The 18,854-nt window shown below is 32.8% G+C and overlaps 1 protein-coding gene across 1 annotated transcript; it reads left to right on the forward strand.

Moving 5' to 3' along the window:
• Nucleotides 1–7,828: 7,828 nt before the first annotated feature.
• Nucleotides 7,829–13,864, forward strand: LOC133681198 (3'-5' exonuclease-like). The gene is made up of 6 exons (XM_062104366.1): nucleotides 7,829–8,097; nucleotides 10,395–10,573; nucleotides 11,628–11,755; nucleotides 11,874–12,033; nucleotides 13,453–13,564; nucleotides 13,674–13,864. Exons 3-6 carry the CDS (start codon nucleotides 11,654–11,656, stop codon nucleotides 13,678–13,680), a joined length of 381 nt encoding a protein of 126 aa, XP_061960350.1. The 5' UTR covers nucleotides 7,829–8,097; nucleotides 10,395–10,573; nucleotides 11,628–11,653; the 3' UTR covers nucleotides 13,681–13,864.
• Nucleotides 13,865–18,854: the final 4,990 nt, after the last annotated feature.

Genomic DNA, 18,854 nt, shown 5'->3' on the forward strand with positions numbered 1-18,854 from the left:
GGGAGTGGTTTAATTTGGCAACAACACAACACCAATCATTGGTTAGAAGGGTTCCATGGTTTAGGGTTCGTGATTTGTGCTTCAATTTGGAAATTGAAAAAAGAAGAAGTTTTTTTAGAGAGGAGTATAAGGGTGAATTAATTTGGCAACAACACAATAAGTAATGGCAGACATTGACTAGAAGGGTTCCATGGTTGAGGGTTTGTGATTTGTGCTTGAGTTTGGGAGCTAGGGTTCCATGGTCGAGGGTCTGTGTTCAAGTTTGGGAGCTGGGGTTGAATTTGAGGTTCGGGGCTTTGTTGATAGGCTTGGAAAAGGGAGGAGAAACAGGAGAATCGGTTGCAGCCATTAACGAGAATATTGGAGTCAGTGTTTAAGGTTTGTTGTTTGTTTTGAATTTAGAAATTGAAGTTTCGTTGATTAGGAACAATACGACGAGCAATGGAGTTCCTGACCATGGATTTCATCCTGAGCAAGTTGTCTTTGTTCGAAATAGGAGGGCGCGAAGATACTTCTTCAACATGATGAGCATAGACCTAGAATAAAACAAGTTTGCTCCACAGTAATTCATGTTGCGTTAAAGAAGGCTGGGTTTTTTCTTTCCTCTTTTTTCATTAGGAGAGTTTTTGAAAAGAATGTTATTGATTCAAAATCTATTTTAGAAGCATTTCAAACGGTATTAGTAATGATTATAATTGAAAGAAATTTAATTTTTTTAAAATATATTAAAATAATATTTGTTAAAAAAATATATTTTTAATATCTTTATATCAAAATAATCTGAAAATATAACAAAATTTAATTATAAATAAAAATAAAAATTTTAAATTTTATATCTTTTTTCTTAATGTAGATTAGGATATAGGTGATTTTTAAAAGATAACTAGGGATTTTTTTTCTCGCTATCATATCCTTTTTTTTTAATCCAATATATTATCAATAATATTATATAAAAAATACAATCCGAGAGAAAAACCAATACATAATAAAAGATCAGAGCAAGATGAGTAAGCTTCCTCATGTATTCTTGTTAAAAAGGCTACATGTTATAATAGTGTGATTGAGTATAAATGTGAATTTAAATATTGAACCTATTAAACTTCAAGTTCTAAATTAGAGGAGTTGATCTTGTACCTTCAAATAAATGATGAAACATTTGTGTTTTGATGATGATCCAACTATATAAAATGGATAATCAATGGATATGACTTATGTTAAATAACTAGAATCAAATAAAAAATAACTAAGACTTGTTCACTTTAAGTCCAAGTTGCTGAATAGTTGACAATTGCTATGTCACGAACACTATAAACAATATTTTAATGATTTATACTTGTAGTCTTGAGATTTTATGCTTGTTATTTTATAAATTCATTATTGCTAGACATTCATAACCGTGATTGTATATAAGCATATGATTATTGATGATGTTCTAAAAATACAACTAATTTGGGAATAAGGCTCCCAGGTTGGACGATTGGTTAATCAATTAGTCCTGACAATCTTCTCCGTTCTTCCTTGTCAAGGTAATTGAAAGTTTATATTTGGTCCTTGATTGACCAAAGCTGCTTGTAGCTAATACCTGCAAAAGGTCCCTTTTGGTGGAAGTGAGGACTTTCTGATGCATAAATAAGTATCTTTTTAGAGAGAGAAAATACAAGAATATTCTAGAAAGAGATGTTATAAAAATATAAATGCAGTATAGAATTGGAGATTGTGAACCTTGTTATGAAGCTTTCATGATGTATTTATAGCTTATAAATTTTGTCTTTTTGTAAAAAAAAAGGTCTGCAGTGTAATTATCCTAATAGCATTTAATGAGGGATAAATATCTCTTACATGATGGGAATATAACAGGTCTTTGAATGACTTTTATACACCTAAAAAGGTGTAGGTAGATTCGAGTTTAAGACGTCAAGTGTAGTTAAGCTTATAAGACTGAGTTCTTCCCTGAGGTTAGAGCGAATTGAGGTTAGTCACTCCCTTGGACATGCCATGAGAGTATGGTAATTATATTGGACTTGGCTGACTACCAAGTCCAAACTCTTTCGGTCTGGCATGTGTGTGAAACCCACGTTATCTTGGGCTTGGCTGACTGCTTAGTTCAAATGCCTTGGGTCTATAATATGTGTCAAACTCATGCTATCTTGGGCTTGGCACACTACTAAGTCCAAGTGTATTTGCCAGACCCACGCTACCTTAACCACATATTAAGTCCGATGTTGAAGTTTTTCAGGGGCAAAATTAAAAGTTCAAGGCCAATTAGGAATGCAACTAAAAGAAATCAAAAGTCGAGGGACTAAATTGACCTTTTGTTAAATCCCTAAATTTAAAACCCTAAAGGACAAAATGACAATGTTTTAACCAATAAAAGACAAACCAGACGATTTGTTGTCTAGTCTACTATTCATCTTTTTCTTCATTTTCACCCAAAAAAAATTGTTTGTGTGGCTACTTTTTAGTGGCATTTAATGCTTCATCTCTCAACCAAACTAATTAAAGCATACATCAACATGATGGTCTAACACTTGACCATACCATGGTATGGTTCTTTCTAACCGATTGACACCACAACGGCCTCGGCGCTGCCCTAATGAAACCAACTCTGGCAGCCTTGAGTTGTCAAAATCTGACGATTCATGATGACAAATTTGAACCAACGATTGAGATCTTTCCGGTTTAAATTAAGGGCTAGGATTTATCCCCAAAAAAGATAAAGTGTCCCTCTTTTACCTTCTATAAATAGGAGTGGATTCCATATCCTAAACATGAAAAAATTTGAGGCCAAAGTTGGGAAAAATCAGCTTTTTACCTAGTTTTTTTTCCTCCCCTCTCGGTCACCTTTTTTCCCTCGTCGTGCCTTCGCCATTATTGCCTCTATCGATCACATGTCGGACAACCCAACTCCACTAGGAACGTCACCAACAACTTTTTTTACTTAGGTAAACCTTCCCCCTGTCTTTTTCTTCTTCTTCTGCCATTGCATGCAAAATTTGCATGTAATGATGGGTTGATTAATATATAATGATGGGTTGGACTTGTTTCAACCCAACCTAATAAAAAAAAAGAGTGTTATCGGGCCTCAACCGGCCCAACTAAACTAGGTCTGGGATCAAAACCCATGCCCAAATGGCTGGGCTAGCACGACCCAGACCAAAAAGAGAGAGAAGCCAAGTTTGTTGGGCCACTAGTCGACCTAACCCGACCTAACTGGGTTCGGCCTAGATGGTCGGGTCGAGCCCAACCTATATAATAATAATAATAATATAATATAAAAAAAATCCAAGAGTCCTTTCATAATATTTGTCATTTTCTCGCATGTTTTTTCAATAATTTTGCATAATACTGGGATATATATTTACACTGTAAAATATAGATCTAGTATTAAAATACTCAATTTTCTTTGAAACTTTTCTTAAAAAAATTGAAAATCCAAAAAAAAAATTAATTTCCTCTAAAAAAACAAAAAAATATTTTGTTTTCGTGCATATGATCAAATCCTAAAAATTTTATAAGCATATTTCTTATGTTTTAAAATATAAAATGGATATCATAACCATTTTATAATTATTTGTTTGGGTTTGGTCAAAATATCAAAAATCCTTCACTAATTATTTTGTTCACTTTATATTTAAAGTGTTAGGATTTAGTTGTAGACTTTAATATTTGAGGGTATAAAATTACATTGTAAAGTATGCACTTAAGTATTAAAGATACAAAGTGTGAAATAAATATGGTGCTAAAATTTAGACCGTAGAATGGTTAGGATTTAATCTGATAAGGTAAAGATTTCCTCACGAAGAGAGATCTATCTTGAACCTTAGAAAAGACCAATGGATAAAAACATGACTTAGAAAAACAATCAAATAACAATGCAGCTTACCTTAGGTAGGGTGCACTGAGGGTGATGTATTTTTTCCTTGCACAACCAATCTCTTACCTGGACTCTCGCAAATCATAGGTTTTCTAATAACCATAATACCAGTTGGTGACTTATGAACCTTATAATCATAACTTTTTTATTATACTCAAACCCCCTTCTCAACACACACATCTCAAGAGACATACCTGCCCCATGACAGGATGGCAACTCCATTGGGGAATGCTTTGTTTGGTTAGACTAAGGTTTGCTTGTTTGATTGTTTGTCTATTTGTTTTAGCCTGTTTAATTTTAGCACATTTAATATGCATTTTTATACTACTTTATGTATAAGTACATCGAGTATGGATTAATGCCTTCATGCATTTTAATTTTTGTAAATAAACTTTTTTAGGTTAGATAAGGAGTAATGGTCTGCCTTATAACTTTCAGTTGATGTTCAGATTCGTGAAACATCCAACTATGAATTGAGTGTTTACTTGGTAATAGCGATCACACCGTGCCTCAACCATTCCTTGTAAACCCTTATACTGCCTTCACGTAAGGTGGTCACTGGGCAGTTCATGGACCTTTTGAGACCAGGTAGAAAGCTTACCCTCCATATAATGACCTAGAACCTTACTTTAGGGTATAGACTCCCTAATAATTTATTTTGCATCAAGACAGACCTAAATCAATAATCCTGAACTCTACAGGATTTTCTAAGCTAAAACCATGATTTTTTTTTCTTTCTAAATATGGGTAATAATTTAAGATGATGTAATTGCCCAAAGACCAAGGTTAGGAGATTACCGTGAATAAATTCTTTGTGTATGGGATTTAACTAAGATAAAGACTTGGGAAAGATCTTTTAAATTAATCAGACTATGGATTTTTGCCCATATTCAACAAAAGAAGTCATAAATTAGCCATTCGAATAGGTTAACCCATACCTAATGTGCATGTACATGCATTTGTAAACATTTACATTTAGTTTGAATGACATACATACATACATAAAGTTGAAATATAGGTTCCCAAAAAGCTCCAATTAGCAAAATCTGCAACACCCAACTCCAACTAAGAAACATGAAAAATGAAGAGCGTACTCACTGTGATGCTCACACTATCAAAAAGAGTTGGATTTTTAAAATTTAATGTGGCTCTCCTCACCAGTTTACTCGAGTAAGCACTACGTAATGCCTTTGGTGAGGGTCCTTCTAATAAACTCGCCACTTTAGTTCAAAATCAAACAGCAACTCAACCTGAAGAAGTAATAGGAGAACAAGTTCAGAATCCCCAATATAATCCAGCATTTGTGCAATTAACGACACCAGTACCAGCACCCATAATCATAAATACATTCACAAACAAAACCTATATAATAAGATCATTTAACGATATTAATCATATGGGATGAGACCGGGAATGATTAAATTTGGTTTGGGTAGTTTGTATGATGGTTGAGATGAATATTTAAAATGGTTGTGGAAATGTTTATAGGATAAGGTATTGTCTTGTAAACGAGTTAGGTTATAGGCTTGTTTAAGAGCTTTAAGTTCAAACATGTTGACCAGGTTTCTGATCTCCATCTACAATCCTCTTATGAAGATTACCATGGCTTGCTTTTCATTAATTTATGCCCTATTTCATAGGACATAAAAAATCTTGTATATATGCTTATACACTCTTAACTTATCCTAGATCTATAAGTTCTTCTAATAGGTCCTTTTGACTACATAAAGCTTCCATATATTCTCCACATGTCACCTCCTAACCTTCCAAGCTTCTCATATACTTTTGATGCCAACATAGGGCCATCCCATCTAAATAGTATGAAGCTAGTTTAAGTTTCTCAAAATCATCAATCTCTTCCATGTCAAAGTTTTATGCATATTATCACCATTAAAACAAGGGATCTCATTTAGTTTATGTGTTTTGTAGTGTTGACAACCTTCATCATTGGTTCTAAAAGTTTTAGTGGCAAAGTCACCATGATGTGGGTTCACCTTTCACTAGTAGCACTAGATTCTCTCATTGTTTGTTGTAAAGCCTATAGGATTGATGTTTGTTGATATGATAAACCATTGATGGGTTTTTTCAACTCTCTAAACATGGCATCGTGGATATACTTTATAACTTCTAGTTTTTTATTGTATGATTCCAACATCTTCATCATCGCTCATGCTTAAATGTTTGTTTTTTAGTGATAAATTCAAGAAAATCCTCTAATCTTTTAGGGTCTCAGGATCAAATATTAAGAGCCATTTCTCGAATCCAAAGATTCGGGGCTCTGATACTACTTGGTGTAAGTTGGATTTTATGAGTGCCTATTTGGAGATTATCCAGAGGATTCAAAGGAAAAAGTTTTGGCAATTTTCCAAATCTAGAAGATAATATGCAATATACCCATAAAGAACAAAAAGGGAGAGAGGGAGAGATGGGGGGTAGTTAATTCATTATTTTCGTGATGTTCCTCTTCTCTCTTAATTCTATTATGGGCTTGTTTGAAAGTGTGATAGAAGTTGTTTTTAAAAGTGTTTTTTACTTGTAAATGCATCACAATATTATTATTTTTTTATTTTTTTAAATTTATTTTTAATATTAACACACTAAAACTATCAAAAAACCATAAAAATAACTTAAAACTAAAAAAACTCAAAAATTTAAAAAACATAATTAAACCGCTGTACTAAAAAGTAGGATTGTCCACAGTCCTTATGGAACACTACCAATTATTCTTCTATTCTAAGGCTGTGTTTGTTTCCCGAAAACTGATTTCCAGGAAACCACTTCCAAACTTTCTTGTGTTTGTTTGCAATTAGGAAAGTTGGTCAACGGAAAACTCTTTCCAGTTAAAGGAAAATTTAGCTTGGTTTTCAGGAAAGTATTTTCCTTTTATTTTGGGCGGAAAACACTTTTTGGAAGTTGTGAAAAATTTAAAAATATCATATTATTTGCTGATTATATCAAATTTGGTCATCAAACTTTTGATTATATATATATATATATATATATATATATATATATTGTTTTGAATATTTATTTTTCAATTTCATCCCTTATAATTTAATTTTTATATTAATTTTGGTCCTTATTTTTATAATTGTTACTTACTTTTTCCTTATCATTTTTTAATTGAAATTTTTTATCTATCAAATTTGGTCCTCATTCTTTTGATTGTTACTTATTTTATTTGAAATAATTTATTAAATGTTTATTATTATTATTTTAATTTCTTCATCGTTCAATTTTTTTTATTTTTTAGATTTGATCTTTATTATTTTGATTATTATTTATTTTATTTGAGATAATTTATGAAATTATATTTTTTTTAATTTCATTCTCATTCAATTTTTTAATTTGTAAGATTTGTTCCTCATTATTTTAATAAACTTGAAAAAAATAAAACATTAATAAGTTATTTTCCAGCTCATTTTCCATAACATAACTAAAAACTGAAAAATATTTTCCAACTTATTTTTCATTACACTATCAAAAATCAGAAAATATTTTACTTTTCTGAAATTCACTTTTTTTTTAAAATAATTTTCCAGCAAACAAATAGGCCTAAGCCAAACACGTGATAACATAACTAACAAGAACAAAACAACAAGACTAAACGCCGCGTTTGATACAAATTAATAACACAGTGCGTTTTTTCAACATCAGGTGGGAGAGTGATTTCTTTTGAATCAATTGAACCCTAATTCCTCTTCTCCCTAGAATTCTTCATTTCCATGAGAGACTTTGAACACCGTCGTCGTTGCCATCATCATCAACAGCAACCATGATTGTTAAAAATACGTTTTAACTCGTAAAATTATCTGATTTTACGAGTTAAAACACATAAAACTATAAAATCAGGGTTAAAACTCGGAAATTAGTAAAATTGGTCAAACCCGGTCAAACTCGTTTAAAAACGGTTCAACTCGGAAAAAACGTTAAAAACGTAACGTTTTCCCGAGTTTAGCAAAATTTTCAACAAAAGCAAAATTTTGAAATGCCCTCTGTCCTCTCTCCTCTGACTCAGCACACAGCAGTCTCTTACTCTCTTTCTTCCATTCTTGATTCTTCCATCCTCTTGAAACGCTCTCTCTCCCAATCAAAAGACCTCCTACAGTCCTATCGATTCCGCTCTCTCCAAATTCATCTCCTCAGTGGTTCAGTCCTTCCTAGTTCCTCCTCATTTCATCGACTTTGATTTTCGTGATTTCTGATCCGATCGATTTCATCAGGTATATTTTCAAAATATCATGTTTATTTTAGTTTTTTTATGTGTTTAATTTCTATTGATTATTATGCGTTATCCTTAAGTTTTTCATCATTTTTTCTTGTTTTGTTTCTGTTTTTCTACCTTTATATTTTTCTCCTGCTTCTATTTTTCAATCTGTATTTAGAAAAATTATATTAAGTTATAATTTTATTTTATTTTATTTCAATTTTTTTAATTAATTTTTTATACTATGCTTCGATCAAATTAAAAAACATCAGAGTTAGAAATGGAAGAGAAGTTAGAACTAAATTATCATTGTTTTGAATTAACAGCCTCTGTTTTTAGAAGTGCTTCTGTTGAATGAATATAAGTATATAACCATATTTCACTTGATAGTTCTTGAACTGTGAATTAAAACTAAAAAAAGGTGTGAATGGAAGAATATTTGAATACGGGAATGGAGCTTGAATTAAGAATGAGTGTGGAAAAGAGGGAGGACTTGTACAGGTGGGAGGAGTTATGGCATATATGATATATTCATTCTCAAAGGTCGGTTGTGTTCGGGTAACCATCACTGTTGTTGCTTTCGTTTCCCCCATTAGTTTAGCAATATGCGTAATATAGAATTAAATACCAGTTTTTTGTGTTGATAAGATAACGTTTTTTTTTTGTTCAATGCATCTATGCTTAATATATATAGAATAAAAAACAGTGCTTTGTGATTCAAATTGTGCTTAATACAAATTGTCTCCTGTGCAATAGCTAAATTTCAAAAATCTTAGTTATGGAGCTTCATGTTTTTAAGCACTTTACTTAACATTTAATTTTATTATATATCCTTTCATCATTCTTGTAATGAAACTTGCCTGATGAAATGGGACACATAATTTTATCAATCTTGCATAGGGCACATAGTTATTATTGCATTTAAACTTCAAATTTGTTGTCTTAAGTCTTTTGTGATACTTCTAAAATTGCTTATGTTAGCAAAATTCCTGGGAGTGAAAAACTGTGTTTGAAGCTGCTTTTGTTGCACATGCATGAATTGTAATTTCTGATATGAAGCAGTTCAATGTATCAGGAAATATTGGTAGATAGAATTGTACATGCTGCTATTGGTCGGTTTTTGCTTTCTCATTCTACTTTTGAAAAGCATGACATATTAATCAAGGATGTACATATAGATAGAACTGTACATGTGCAATTTGTGCTGAATAGTTGCCTTTTTTTATGCATATATTGATTCTTGAACTGCAGGATATATGGCATCTAAAAAAACTACCAGTGACAATTTGTGCTAAATTCTATGGACATGTATGAATTTTTATTTGAATTATGTATTTTAAGATATTTGGATATTTGTATTGTTTATTTTATTTTTATTTGAATTATGTATTTTAATGTATTGTTTATTTTACTTTTATTTGAATTATGTATTTTAAGATGTTTGGATATTTGTATTGTTTAAAATATTTTACTTGCGATTTTATGATTTTTAGTTAAAATATTTTATTTATGATTTTATGATTTTTAGTTAAAAATTTTTATTTATAATTTTACGATTTTATAATTTAAGTTTACAAATCAAATTTATATTGTATGTTCGTGTTGTGTTGTGTCAAAAAAATAAAATTTTTAACAACCTAGACAGCAACTATATCAAGGAACGACATTCAAGTCCAAAAGGATCAATAACTTCCAAGAACTCGACACCAATTTCCCAGTTCTCTCCCCCCCCCCCCCCTGTCATGGTAAAAGAATTTTTTTTTTTTTTCATTTTACTTGTACTTGAATTTTATATCTTTCTAAACCATTTGTATATCCCTTTAGAAAATTCTGGGTTTTGATTTATCCTTTCAAATGTTAACAGCAATATGCTTTTTTTGGAATAAGTTATAAATTTGGGTTCGTTTTGTTAGTACTGTTAGTACTTTTGCAGCTCCTTGTTGTAAGGTTCGTTTGGTAGTTAAGATCTAAGAAGAAAGAAATGAAATTTAGAATTTAGAAATGCTGCGTTACTTTATTTTTAGCAGTCGATAATTGTGTGATTGGAACAATTTCGATGTCGGTTATGTTCATATAATTTTTACGAAATTTCTGCTTACATATCATCACTGTTCATAGCCCCCCAAAAAGTCACGCTTGCAGGTTCCCTATTCATTTTTCTATGTGCATTGCTTATGAATTGTCACCGAGGTCCTTAATTTTGTACAAAGCTTTGAACTTTTAATTAAGTTACATAGCTTTAACACATACATTTTGTTATTCAAGTTGATTATTTGTGGGATTTCAATGTATTTATTGTACTTTTTGTAGCAGGTAGTGTGAAGATGAGATATCCTGCGTTGAAGTTCAGGGGTCAAATTTTGTATAGCAGAACTTCTATGGAGGTAGAAAAGGCTGCAAGGGAGCTTTTTCAGAGTCTTAAAGTTAAAAAGGGTTAAATGGGTCAAGTTATTGCTGGCTTTGATATTGAGTGGAAAACCACATTTACAAAGGTTTGTTTGTTAGTTGTTTTCATCAATGTTTTGGATGGAGGGAATTATAAGATAAATTGGACCTTCTATTATTCTATGGAAGCTATTTCACTTTTATTATTAGAATTATAAGATAAATAGGACCTTCCTATGCATGTTTTTTGTTCCTTTTCGTTCAAAAATCCTTGTCATTGATCTTATTCTCTCTCAATAATAATGATGCTTATGCAATTATGATTCATCAAATATATGGAGCTTATGCTTGTTGTTTAATGTTTTATCCTAACGCTTTCTTGGAGTCAGAGGAAAACTTTTGGAATGTGAACTTGATTTACAAACTGATTAGGCTTATTGATTATTATATGCCATGTTTTGTTCTCCTATGCATTCTCTAGTTGTAGAGTGCTTAGGTTTACTATTCCATTTGCCACTTCCTCTCTGGCATGGAGGAAATTTATCTCCTACTCATAAACTACAATCTTGTTCTTTGATGATGCTCAAGTTTCATTTATGGATTGTAGCTTGGTATAGACACCTTCACTGTGCATTAGAACCATGAAATTTATAACCAACCAGGCAACTGTTATCCTGCAGCATGTCATCAAATAAATGCAGTTGACAGTTGCTCATTCACTTCAACCTTAGATTATGTACCCATTTCCTTAAAACCAGAGTACATTACTTAAAATGTTAGTTTTGTCTTCCTTGCCTTCCCAGTGCTCCTGGAGGAGAAGGCAGGGTTCCATGGCATTTTGTTGCAGTGCTTTGCGGACTTTCAAATGTTCTAGCAGAAATTTCAATTATGTTTCTAATACAAATGACCCTGACTTATCACTAACACTGAGTTATTTCAATTGTGGAACTTCTCAATTCTGCCGAGTGGCATGTCAAACTAATGTTGAAAAATTGAGTAGGGGGTGAGGTGACCAAAAATGCATTCCTACTGTGTTTACATTGAAAAATGAATCAAATCTTGTTCTCTGCAAGCATTTTCCTTCCTGTGCTGCCTTTCCCTTTAGGAAAGAGATTTTTCTTGATGGATCATCACTTTGAACAGCAACCTCGATCTCTGCAGGTGTGTTGCCTGGAAAAGCTGCAGTTATGCAGATATATGGGAACACCAGCCTTTGTCATGCGATGCATATTTTTCATTCTGGAATCACAAGTCGGCAGTTTCTTCTAGAGGATTCTACACTTGTAAAAGTTAGTGAGATCTCTTGCACTAGTTTCTGTATTTCATTTATGTACATTTGATATTTTTCTTTCTTTTTTTTTAATTACAGATTTAATTTTCTATTCTGAATGTGTGGCATGTGTGCAGGTTGGTGTTGGCATAAGCAGTGACTGTGCTGAGGTTCTTAGAGATTATAATGAGTCAGTTAAATCAGTGGACGACCTTTCCTATCATGCAAATCAAAAACTTGGTGGAGAACCTAAAACTTGGGGTCTTCGCTCTAGCAAAGATTCTTGTTTGCAAAGAGGTATCTATCACATCTTGCTGAGATGCCTTCTGAGTAAAGGACATCTATTTGGTTCTCTGAGTTGCATTTTCGAAAGCTTATTCCTGATTGTTTATGTTGTTTTGCAATTTTATCAAGTCACTGGACCGTCAACAGTATCAAAAAAATATTGGGAATATAAATTGGTGCCCGCATTGTTCTATGGTAATGTTGGACCAGCCTGTTTTTGAAATAAATCCAAACTTGCCTTGACCGGTGAGAATATACATATCCTATGCATTTCTAGGAGAACTTTTTGTTGCCTTTGCCATAATGAAGAAAAAATGAAATAGAAAGGAAAAGCTTTGATTGTATTTCTTATGCAGACTCCATGCAAGGCATCACTGAAGGTTTAACAACTACAGGATCTTGTGCCCTGTCTAGAATACATATTTATGCTAATAGGTTAAGGCAATTTGCATTGGCTGGATCCTATTCACAGTCTGGTTAAATTTTTGAATTCAACAGTGATTGTTCCTCAAATTCTTAAAAAGCCAGAAAAGGGATTCACTTCTGTGAGATTTTGGTCCTGCTCTTAAGTTCTTCTATAGTGCATTTCGATGCAAATAGTTTTAGAATTATGTGCTTATATTAGTTTGGACATCGAGCACATGTCATATCTGCATCGTTATGAAGGTTAGTAATGAACAATGGAGTTGTCATCATCAGGCTCTGTCTCCTAACATCAGATCTATGAGTTACCAAAACTGTGGAGGCCGTGAGCCAATTGTTTCTCCTTTGACAAGTTGGATGGTATTTGTGGAGTAGGGTTGTGAAAATGGAAATCTTGGATGAAGCATTGCACAAAGAGGACTCAAGCTAGCAGATGTGAGTCATAGGTGGTTCCTGGTAGGTTTCGGGATTTGCTGCCAATGCTATAGTGGATTTGGAGGAAAAATTACCAGAATTTTATTGTTCTGTGCTGATTGTGTGGCCATTTGTGTGTTTGGATGGAGGAGAATGCTACAACTTTCAAGTTTCAATTCTCTCATTGAGAAGTTGTTAGTGGATGGCATGGTGTTTCTTGCATCCTTGTAGTATGATGCTTTCAGGCTTTCAGAAGTGTTTCAGTGACTGGTATTCAGAGAGAATGGAGTATTCCTTAGTTTGGAGTTCTCTTCTTCGTTGTTGTTTCAAAGAATCTCTAGATCTCTGAATGTTACGTGCACCTTCTTCTTTGATCAATATATTTCTACTTTGATATACAAAAGCAATGGAGTTATCCTTGCTCTACCATTCCTCTTGTTTTCTCATTTTTGTTTCAACCTCTTCTGGCCTTCTATTTTCCCTCACATGGTATGTAGTTTTTCTAGTGGATTGAAATGGAACTTAATTTTCTCCAAGTTATTTTGGCTATGCTTTTCGTTCAGAAATTCTAGTTAAGTTACCGAAACTTCACAGCTTTGAAAGCCCAACAGAATCAGGCTTGGAAACTGGGAAGCAGATGTTTTTTCAAAAGAACAACCTACAATATGCTGCCACTGATGCCATGGTTTCTTGGAAACTATACCAAGTAAATATCCATGAATCTTCTTTCACATACATCATTTTATTTCCCTACTATCACGTTTACCACTGCTGTTGGTGAGGTTACTGACATCAATTTTCTTCTTGTTAAACAGGTGTTAAAGAGCCTCCCAGACGCAAAGGATGCCCCACTGACCATACAAGTGAGAAAGTTGAATCAACATAACTGTATGTACACAACTGTACAAATGATCACATGATGCTAATTTTTTTTGCACCATCATTTGTTTATCATGAAGAATTATTACCTCAAAAGGAGTTTACTCCCAATCTTTCCACTTTTTCTTATCAGTCTCAGTTCATAAGCTGAATTCTTGAAATGGCTGCATTCTTCTCTTCTTGAATCTCTCGTTCTTTTCTTCAACTGGATAGGACCACCATCCGTACCTAGTTGGGCCTTAGAGCGGAAAAACTTGGCTACATCTTGGAAAGCTTCGAAGAGAAAGAAGTGACATGCATGGGACACAAGGGGTTATATTCTCCACTGAGATCACCAAATCACACAGTACGTTCAAAATGTATTTTTAAAAGCAAAGAACATGCTTTCGAACGCGGTATAAATCATGTTTTAAAAAAATTTAAATTTTTTGTTTTGTTAAAATTTAATATGGTCTATATATTTTGAATTGTTTTGATGTGTTGATGTTAAAAATAATTTTTAAAAAATAAAAAAATATTATTGACATGTATTTCAGTACAAAAAATTATTTAAAAAGCAACTGCTGTATTATTATTAAGTACCTCCAAAATCTTCAATACTATCATGTGTCTTAATCATGGACCATGGACCCCTTAATTTCCCGGTTGAAATCAATGGGAAAATCCAACATCTCACATGCTGGCACATGGTGCTAAAAGAGACACGGTGTTGGAAACCCTTTATGCCCATCACTCTCTTGTTCTCTATGGAAAAAATGAAAGTCATGAAACCATCAAGTTCATCGGTTGATTCAGTGACCTTTGCAGCCGTAAAGATTTGCTGCTGTTCTGTACACAAATTTATGGACAAGCAAAAAGTCTAAAAAACGAGGTTCCAGCATGTAGTAAAAAGAGGATTTGTTTGTCACTCGTGGTAAGGTACTGTTGTCATTTATCTCTTTTCATAGTTTTTTTTAATCATGTGTAAACTTTCCATTCCTGCACTTGAGATGATTTGTCCCTTCTCTCAAGTGTAGCTGTCAATTTTCTTCTTTTAAATTATCATTGTTTTTCATGTGTAACCATTTCAGCAGTAATTGAGATGAATTTGTCCTCTTTCCTCTACCATAATCTTTTTTACCTGGCCACTCAGGCCTACTTGCACGTCAACTAAAATCAAGTTCTTTCTCTTTATATAAAGATTTTTGATCGAGTTCCCAATTGGGATTTGTGCACACAATTGCGAATTTCTGGATACTCTGAGGACCCAATTGTGAACAGAGTTATCTAATTTTTTTTAAAAAAATTAAATCCACAAACTGGGTTCTGAGATTTTGATTCTTGGCAGTTACACAATAAATTCTCTTCATCAGCATATTAATCTTGCATTTTGGATGTTCACATGGTCGATATTAAATTCAGAATGTGGTTGTTGTTGCCACTCTTGTGAAACCAAGGGGGAGGGGTCAGGTACGCCAGGAAATCCTAGCTTTGAGTACAAGTAATGTTTGTGGGGTAGAATGATGATAGCTAGCACTTCCATGTAATTTTGTTTTTTTAAGTTTTTTTTTCTCATATATATATATATATATAATATTTTTGATATCAGTATATTAAAATGATTTAAAAATATAAAAAGTAAATGATTTAAAAATATAAAAAGTAATTAATTTCTAAAAAAATATTAAAATTTTTGTGAAACAAGAGATGTGATTTGGGTCATGTAAACTGCACCTAAATTTTCTGTTCTAGCGAAAGGAAGGGAAAAAAATTAGAGGTCCTATGGGACAATGTCATCATTCAGGAAACCCCACGCCTCTCATCTCTCAAGTTCATGACTGTCTTTGCCATTCGAAATGAAGATGGAAAGATATGCATGCAATGAGCTCATTGCAATTTCATGCAACTCTCACCTTCTTTCAGGCTTTGGCCCACCATGTGAGAGACAACAGGCGATGCCATTCCTGTAGAAGGCAGGAAACTATCATGAAACAAGAAAGAAAATGAAATTTTCTGTCACATCAAACGATGCATCAATCACACTCAATTTCCCTCAATCATAATAGATAGTTAATACAAGAGCGAGGATTTATTTACAATTTGGCAACGCCAAGGCGCATGCACACAGCCAAAAACAAACAGTTCTGTGAAAAAGATGCAAAGGCCGCTACGTGCAAGTAAACATCACAAGGCTAAAAAATAGATGGCTATGCCCACTTGGATTTCCTGTGGCTCTCCTTCGAGTTTTTTTGATAATGCCTCTGTTTATTGATCGATACCGCGAACAATCGGAACCTTGTTTTTCACTGCCAAAAGGCGTGAGATTTATTGCCTTGATGAATTGCTTGTATAGAAAGCTAAAACCGACAGTCACAATTACGAAGGAGAGCTACACTCACGGTGCCACCCTATGACTACAAGCTATACCCTTTGTCTTCGCAGGTGAGTGAGGGGAGGTATTTTTATACTCGACGATACAGGTAAAAGGAATCCGATATATAAAAGTTTCTACACCATTAAGCTCCATCACTAAACTAATTTAATCATCGGAACACACAAAGAACTTTGTTTTACAGCCAAGGACACATCAAGAATAGTCCAATCCATCATAAGCAGTGGGCAAACCCATTCATCAAATACCATTTTGGCTCCTGGTAAACCTTTCTCTTCTTTTTTTCACAATTTCTTGCTTTTGCAACAATCCAAGTATATAAAATGTACATGGTGACATGAAACTATACATATAACAATATTGAGCATCAACATGTATACATGTAAAACCACGAGGCACCACCAGATTTAACAGTTTTATCGACGGAATTTTCTATCGGTATTTAAACTCACAATCTGTTGATAAGTATTTTATCGATAGGCTCACAGACAGAACCAGTTAGTTGGAAAACTCTTGTCGATAATTTCTGGTCTGTCGTTGAGTTCGTCGGTAATAAATTAACCGATGGATTTAAAGACGGACAAAGTGCTCCAAAAAAATTTGATACATTTCATTCCATTTGTATTTCCCTAAGGAAATTTGCCATATAAACGACAAAAATACCACATGCAATTTCATCGGTGTTTTTATATGTTCGTCGGTATATCCGTTGGTAAATATAACATTATCATCTGTAATTCCATCAGAGATTTAACAGTATTAGTGATATTTGCAACAATTCCTTTCCAACACTCTGGAATATACCAACGGACGTGACATTACAAAGTCATGTTGTGCAAAGTTCATTATATTGTGCAAATTAATCAGAATTATCTTTTGCAACTCCTCAACGTCATTATATTGGACCTCAAAACATCAACAAAGATATTATCGGCGACATGAAAATTTTAATTTTCTTCTTAAGACATTAGACAATGCAACGCAATATAGATCAACTAAGTCACCAAGTTGAAAGACATTATCTTCCACAACTAATTCATCATTCATATCCTGAACAACTGCGACACGACCCTTAAGTTTGGTTTTCACTACAGATAACCAATCAACTCTTGAATGATTTTTTCTAAATGAAAGGGTATATATGTAATAAACTTGTTGGAATTGCTTGGCGAAAACAAAGATATCGTAGATGTTGCAGTGTCTAGCCTTTAAATTAATTTACTATGATTCCTCCGTTAGTGGTGTCATACTAATAATATTTGAATAAAAATACTCTATTATGCTCGCTATGATATTGCAATTCAATGACCTCTTCTAACTTCTCATAGTAGTCAACTTCAAACTCATTAAAAGTCGACTCCTTAACACAAACTTCACTGTTATGTTTTTATACCATTCTCATATTCTTTATTATGAAACACATGTATATTAACAAAATACTCGTTGTAGCGCTTCACCTTTCTTTCAGGACTCAAACTTAGTAAGGATAAAGTAACACTAACATTCCCTTCCAATTGATAAACCTGATAAATTAAGTATAACAACAAACAGTTAACGAGAAATATATAATGAAATTAAGTATCCTAAGAGATAAGAATAATTAAACAGTACTTACATGTGTTCTAAATCATGTGAAAATATTTTCTTCTTGTAATCGAAATATTTGAGATTTATTCAACTATGAATCTTAGGATAGTAAATATAAATGATGTGTCCTACAAGCTATTTAACAATGTATCAATTTATGATATTATTAGAGATAAATTGTTCAAAAATAATGACATGTTAAGTAGTATACTTAATGAATAAAATGTCTTAATTCATCGCAGCTAAATAGCACATAATTATGTGCTTGTGTGAATTCTATTTTAGAAAATATCTTCCCCTTACAACATTTTTTGGTACTGATTATCTAGGATGAAAGAATATTGACAAGTTTCTACTTGAAGACACTTCACCACCATCGTCATGCCTTGGAACACAGTTGATTTTTGTTCTTAATTGATGCTTGAAATAGTACGAGATAAATATTAAGGCCTCACATTTCAAGGCTTCATTATGCGCTTTGTTTTTTATTTTTCTCTTAAGGTTGAACAAATACCTGCATTGAATTAAATGAATGTTTTAAATTATACAAAGAAAGATAAAACAAAAAAATTAATTACAATACATGTATAATCTTTAACCTCTCAAATGGATATATTCATCTATATTGGATCAGGCCTCGAACTTTTGCCTCAAATGGTAAATGTATAGGTAAATGCTTAAATGAGTTGAAAGATGATGGGAAGAATATCATTTCAAGTTTGCATATTGTTTGGACGATATTTATTTCAAACATCTCCATGTGTTGTGTCTATAACTTGTTGGAGCATATATCTTTTAAAAAATGACTGATCTTTATGAGTGTATCCCATATCCCCTTTGACAATAAATCCTGGTAAGCTAATGGAATGAGTGTCTGTATAAACATGTGGCAATCATGGCTATTCATTATATACAATCTGTCAACCTCTAAATTCAACAAGCTTGATATGTTCGAGGCATATCCATAAGGAAAACACAGACTTTTAAGCCATGGGTAGACAATTAATTATACATTTTTATCTAAGGCGAAGTTGACTCTAAACTTTGTGACCTAACATAAACTAACTCCATATTTTTACATTTTCAAAACAAAGTTATATTCATTCTAGCCTTAATGTTGTCTTTTTGTATTCCCTTTTACATCCATAATAGTGTTGAA

This window comes from Populus nigra, chromosome 1 (assembly GCF_951802175.1).
Source record: "Populus nigra chromosome 1, ddPopNigr1.1, whole genome shotgun sequence".
Lineage (NCBI taxonomy): Eukaryota > Viridiplantae > Streptophyta > Magnoliopsida > Malpighiales > Salicaceae > Populus > Populus nigra.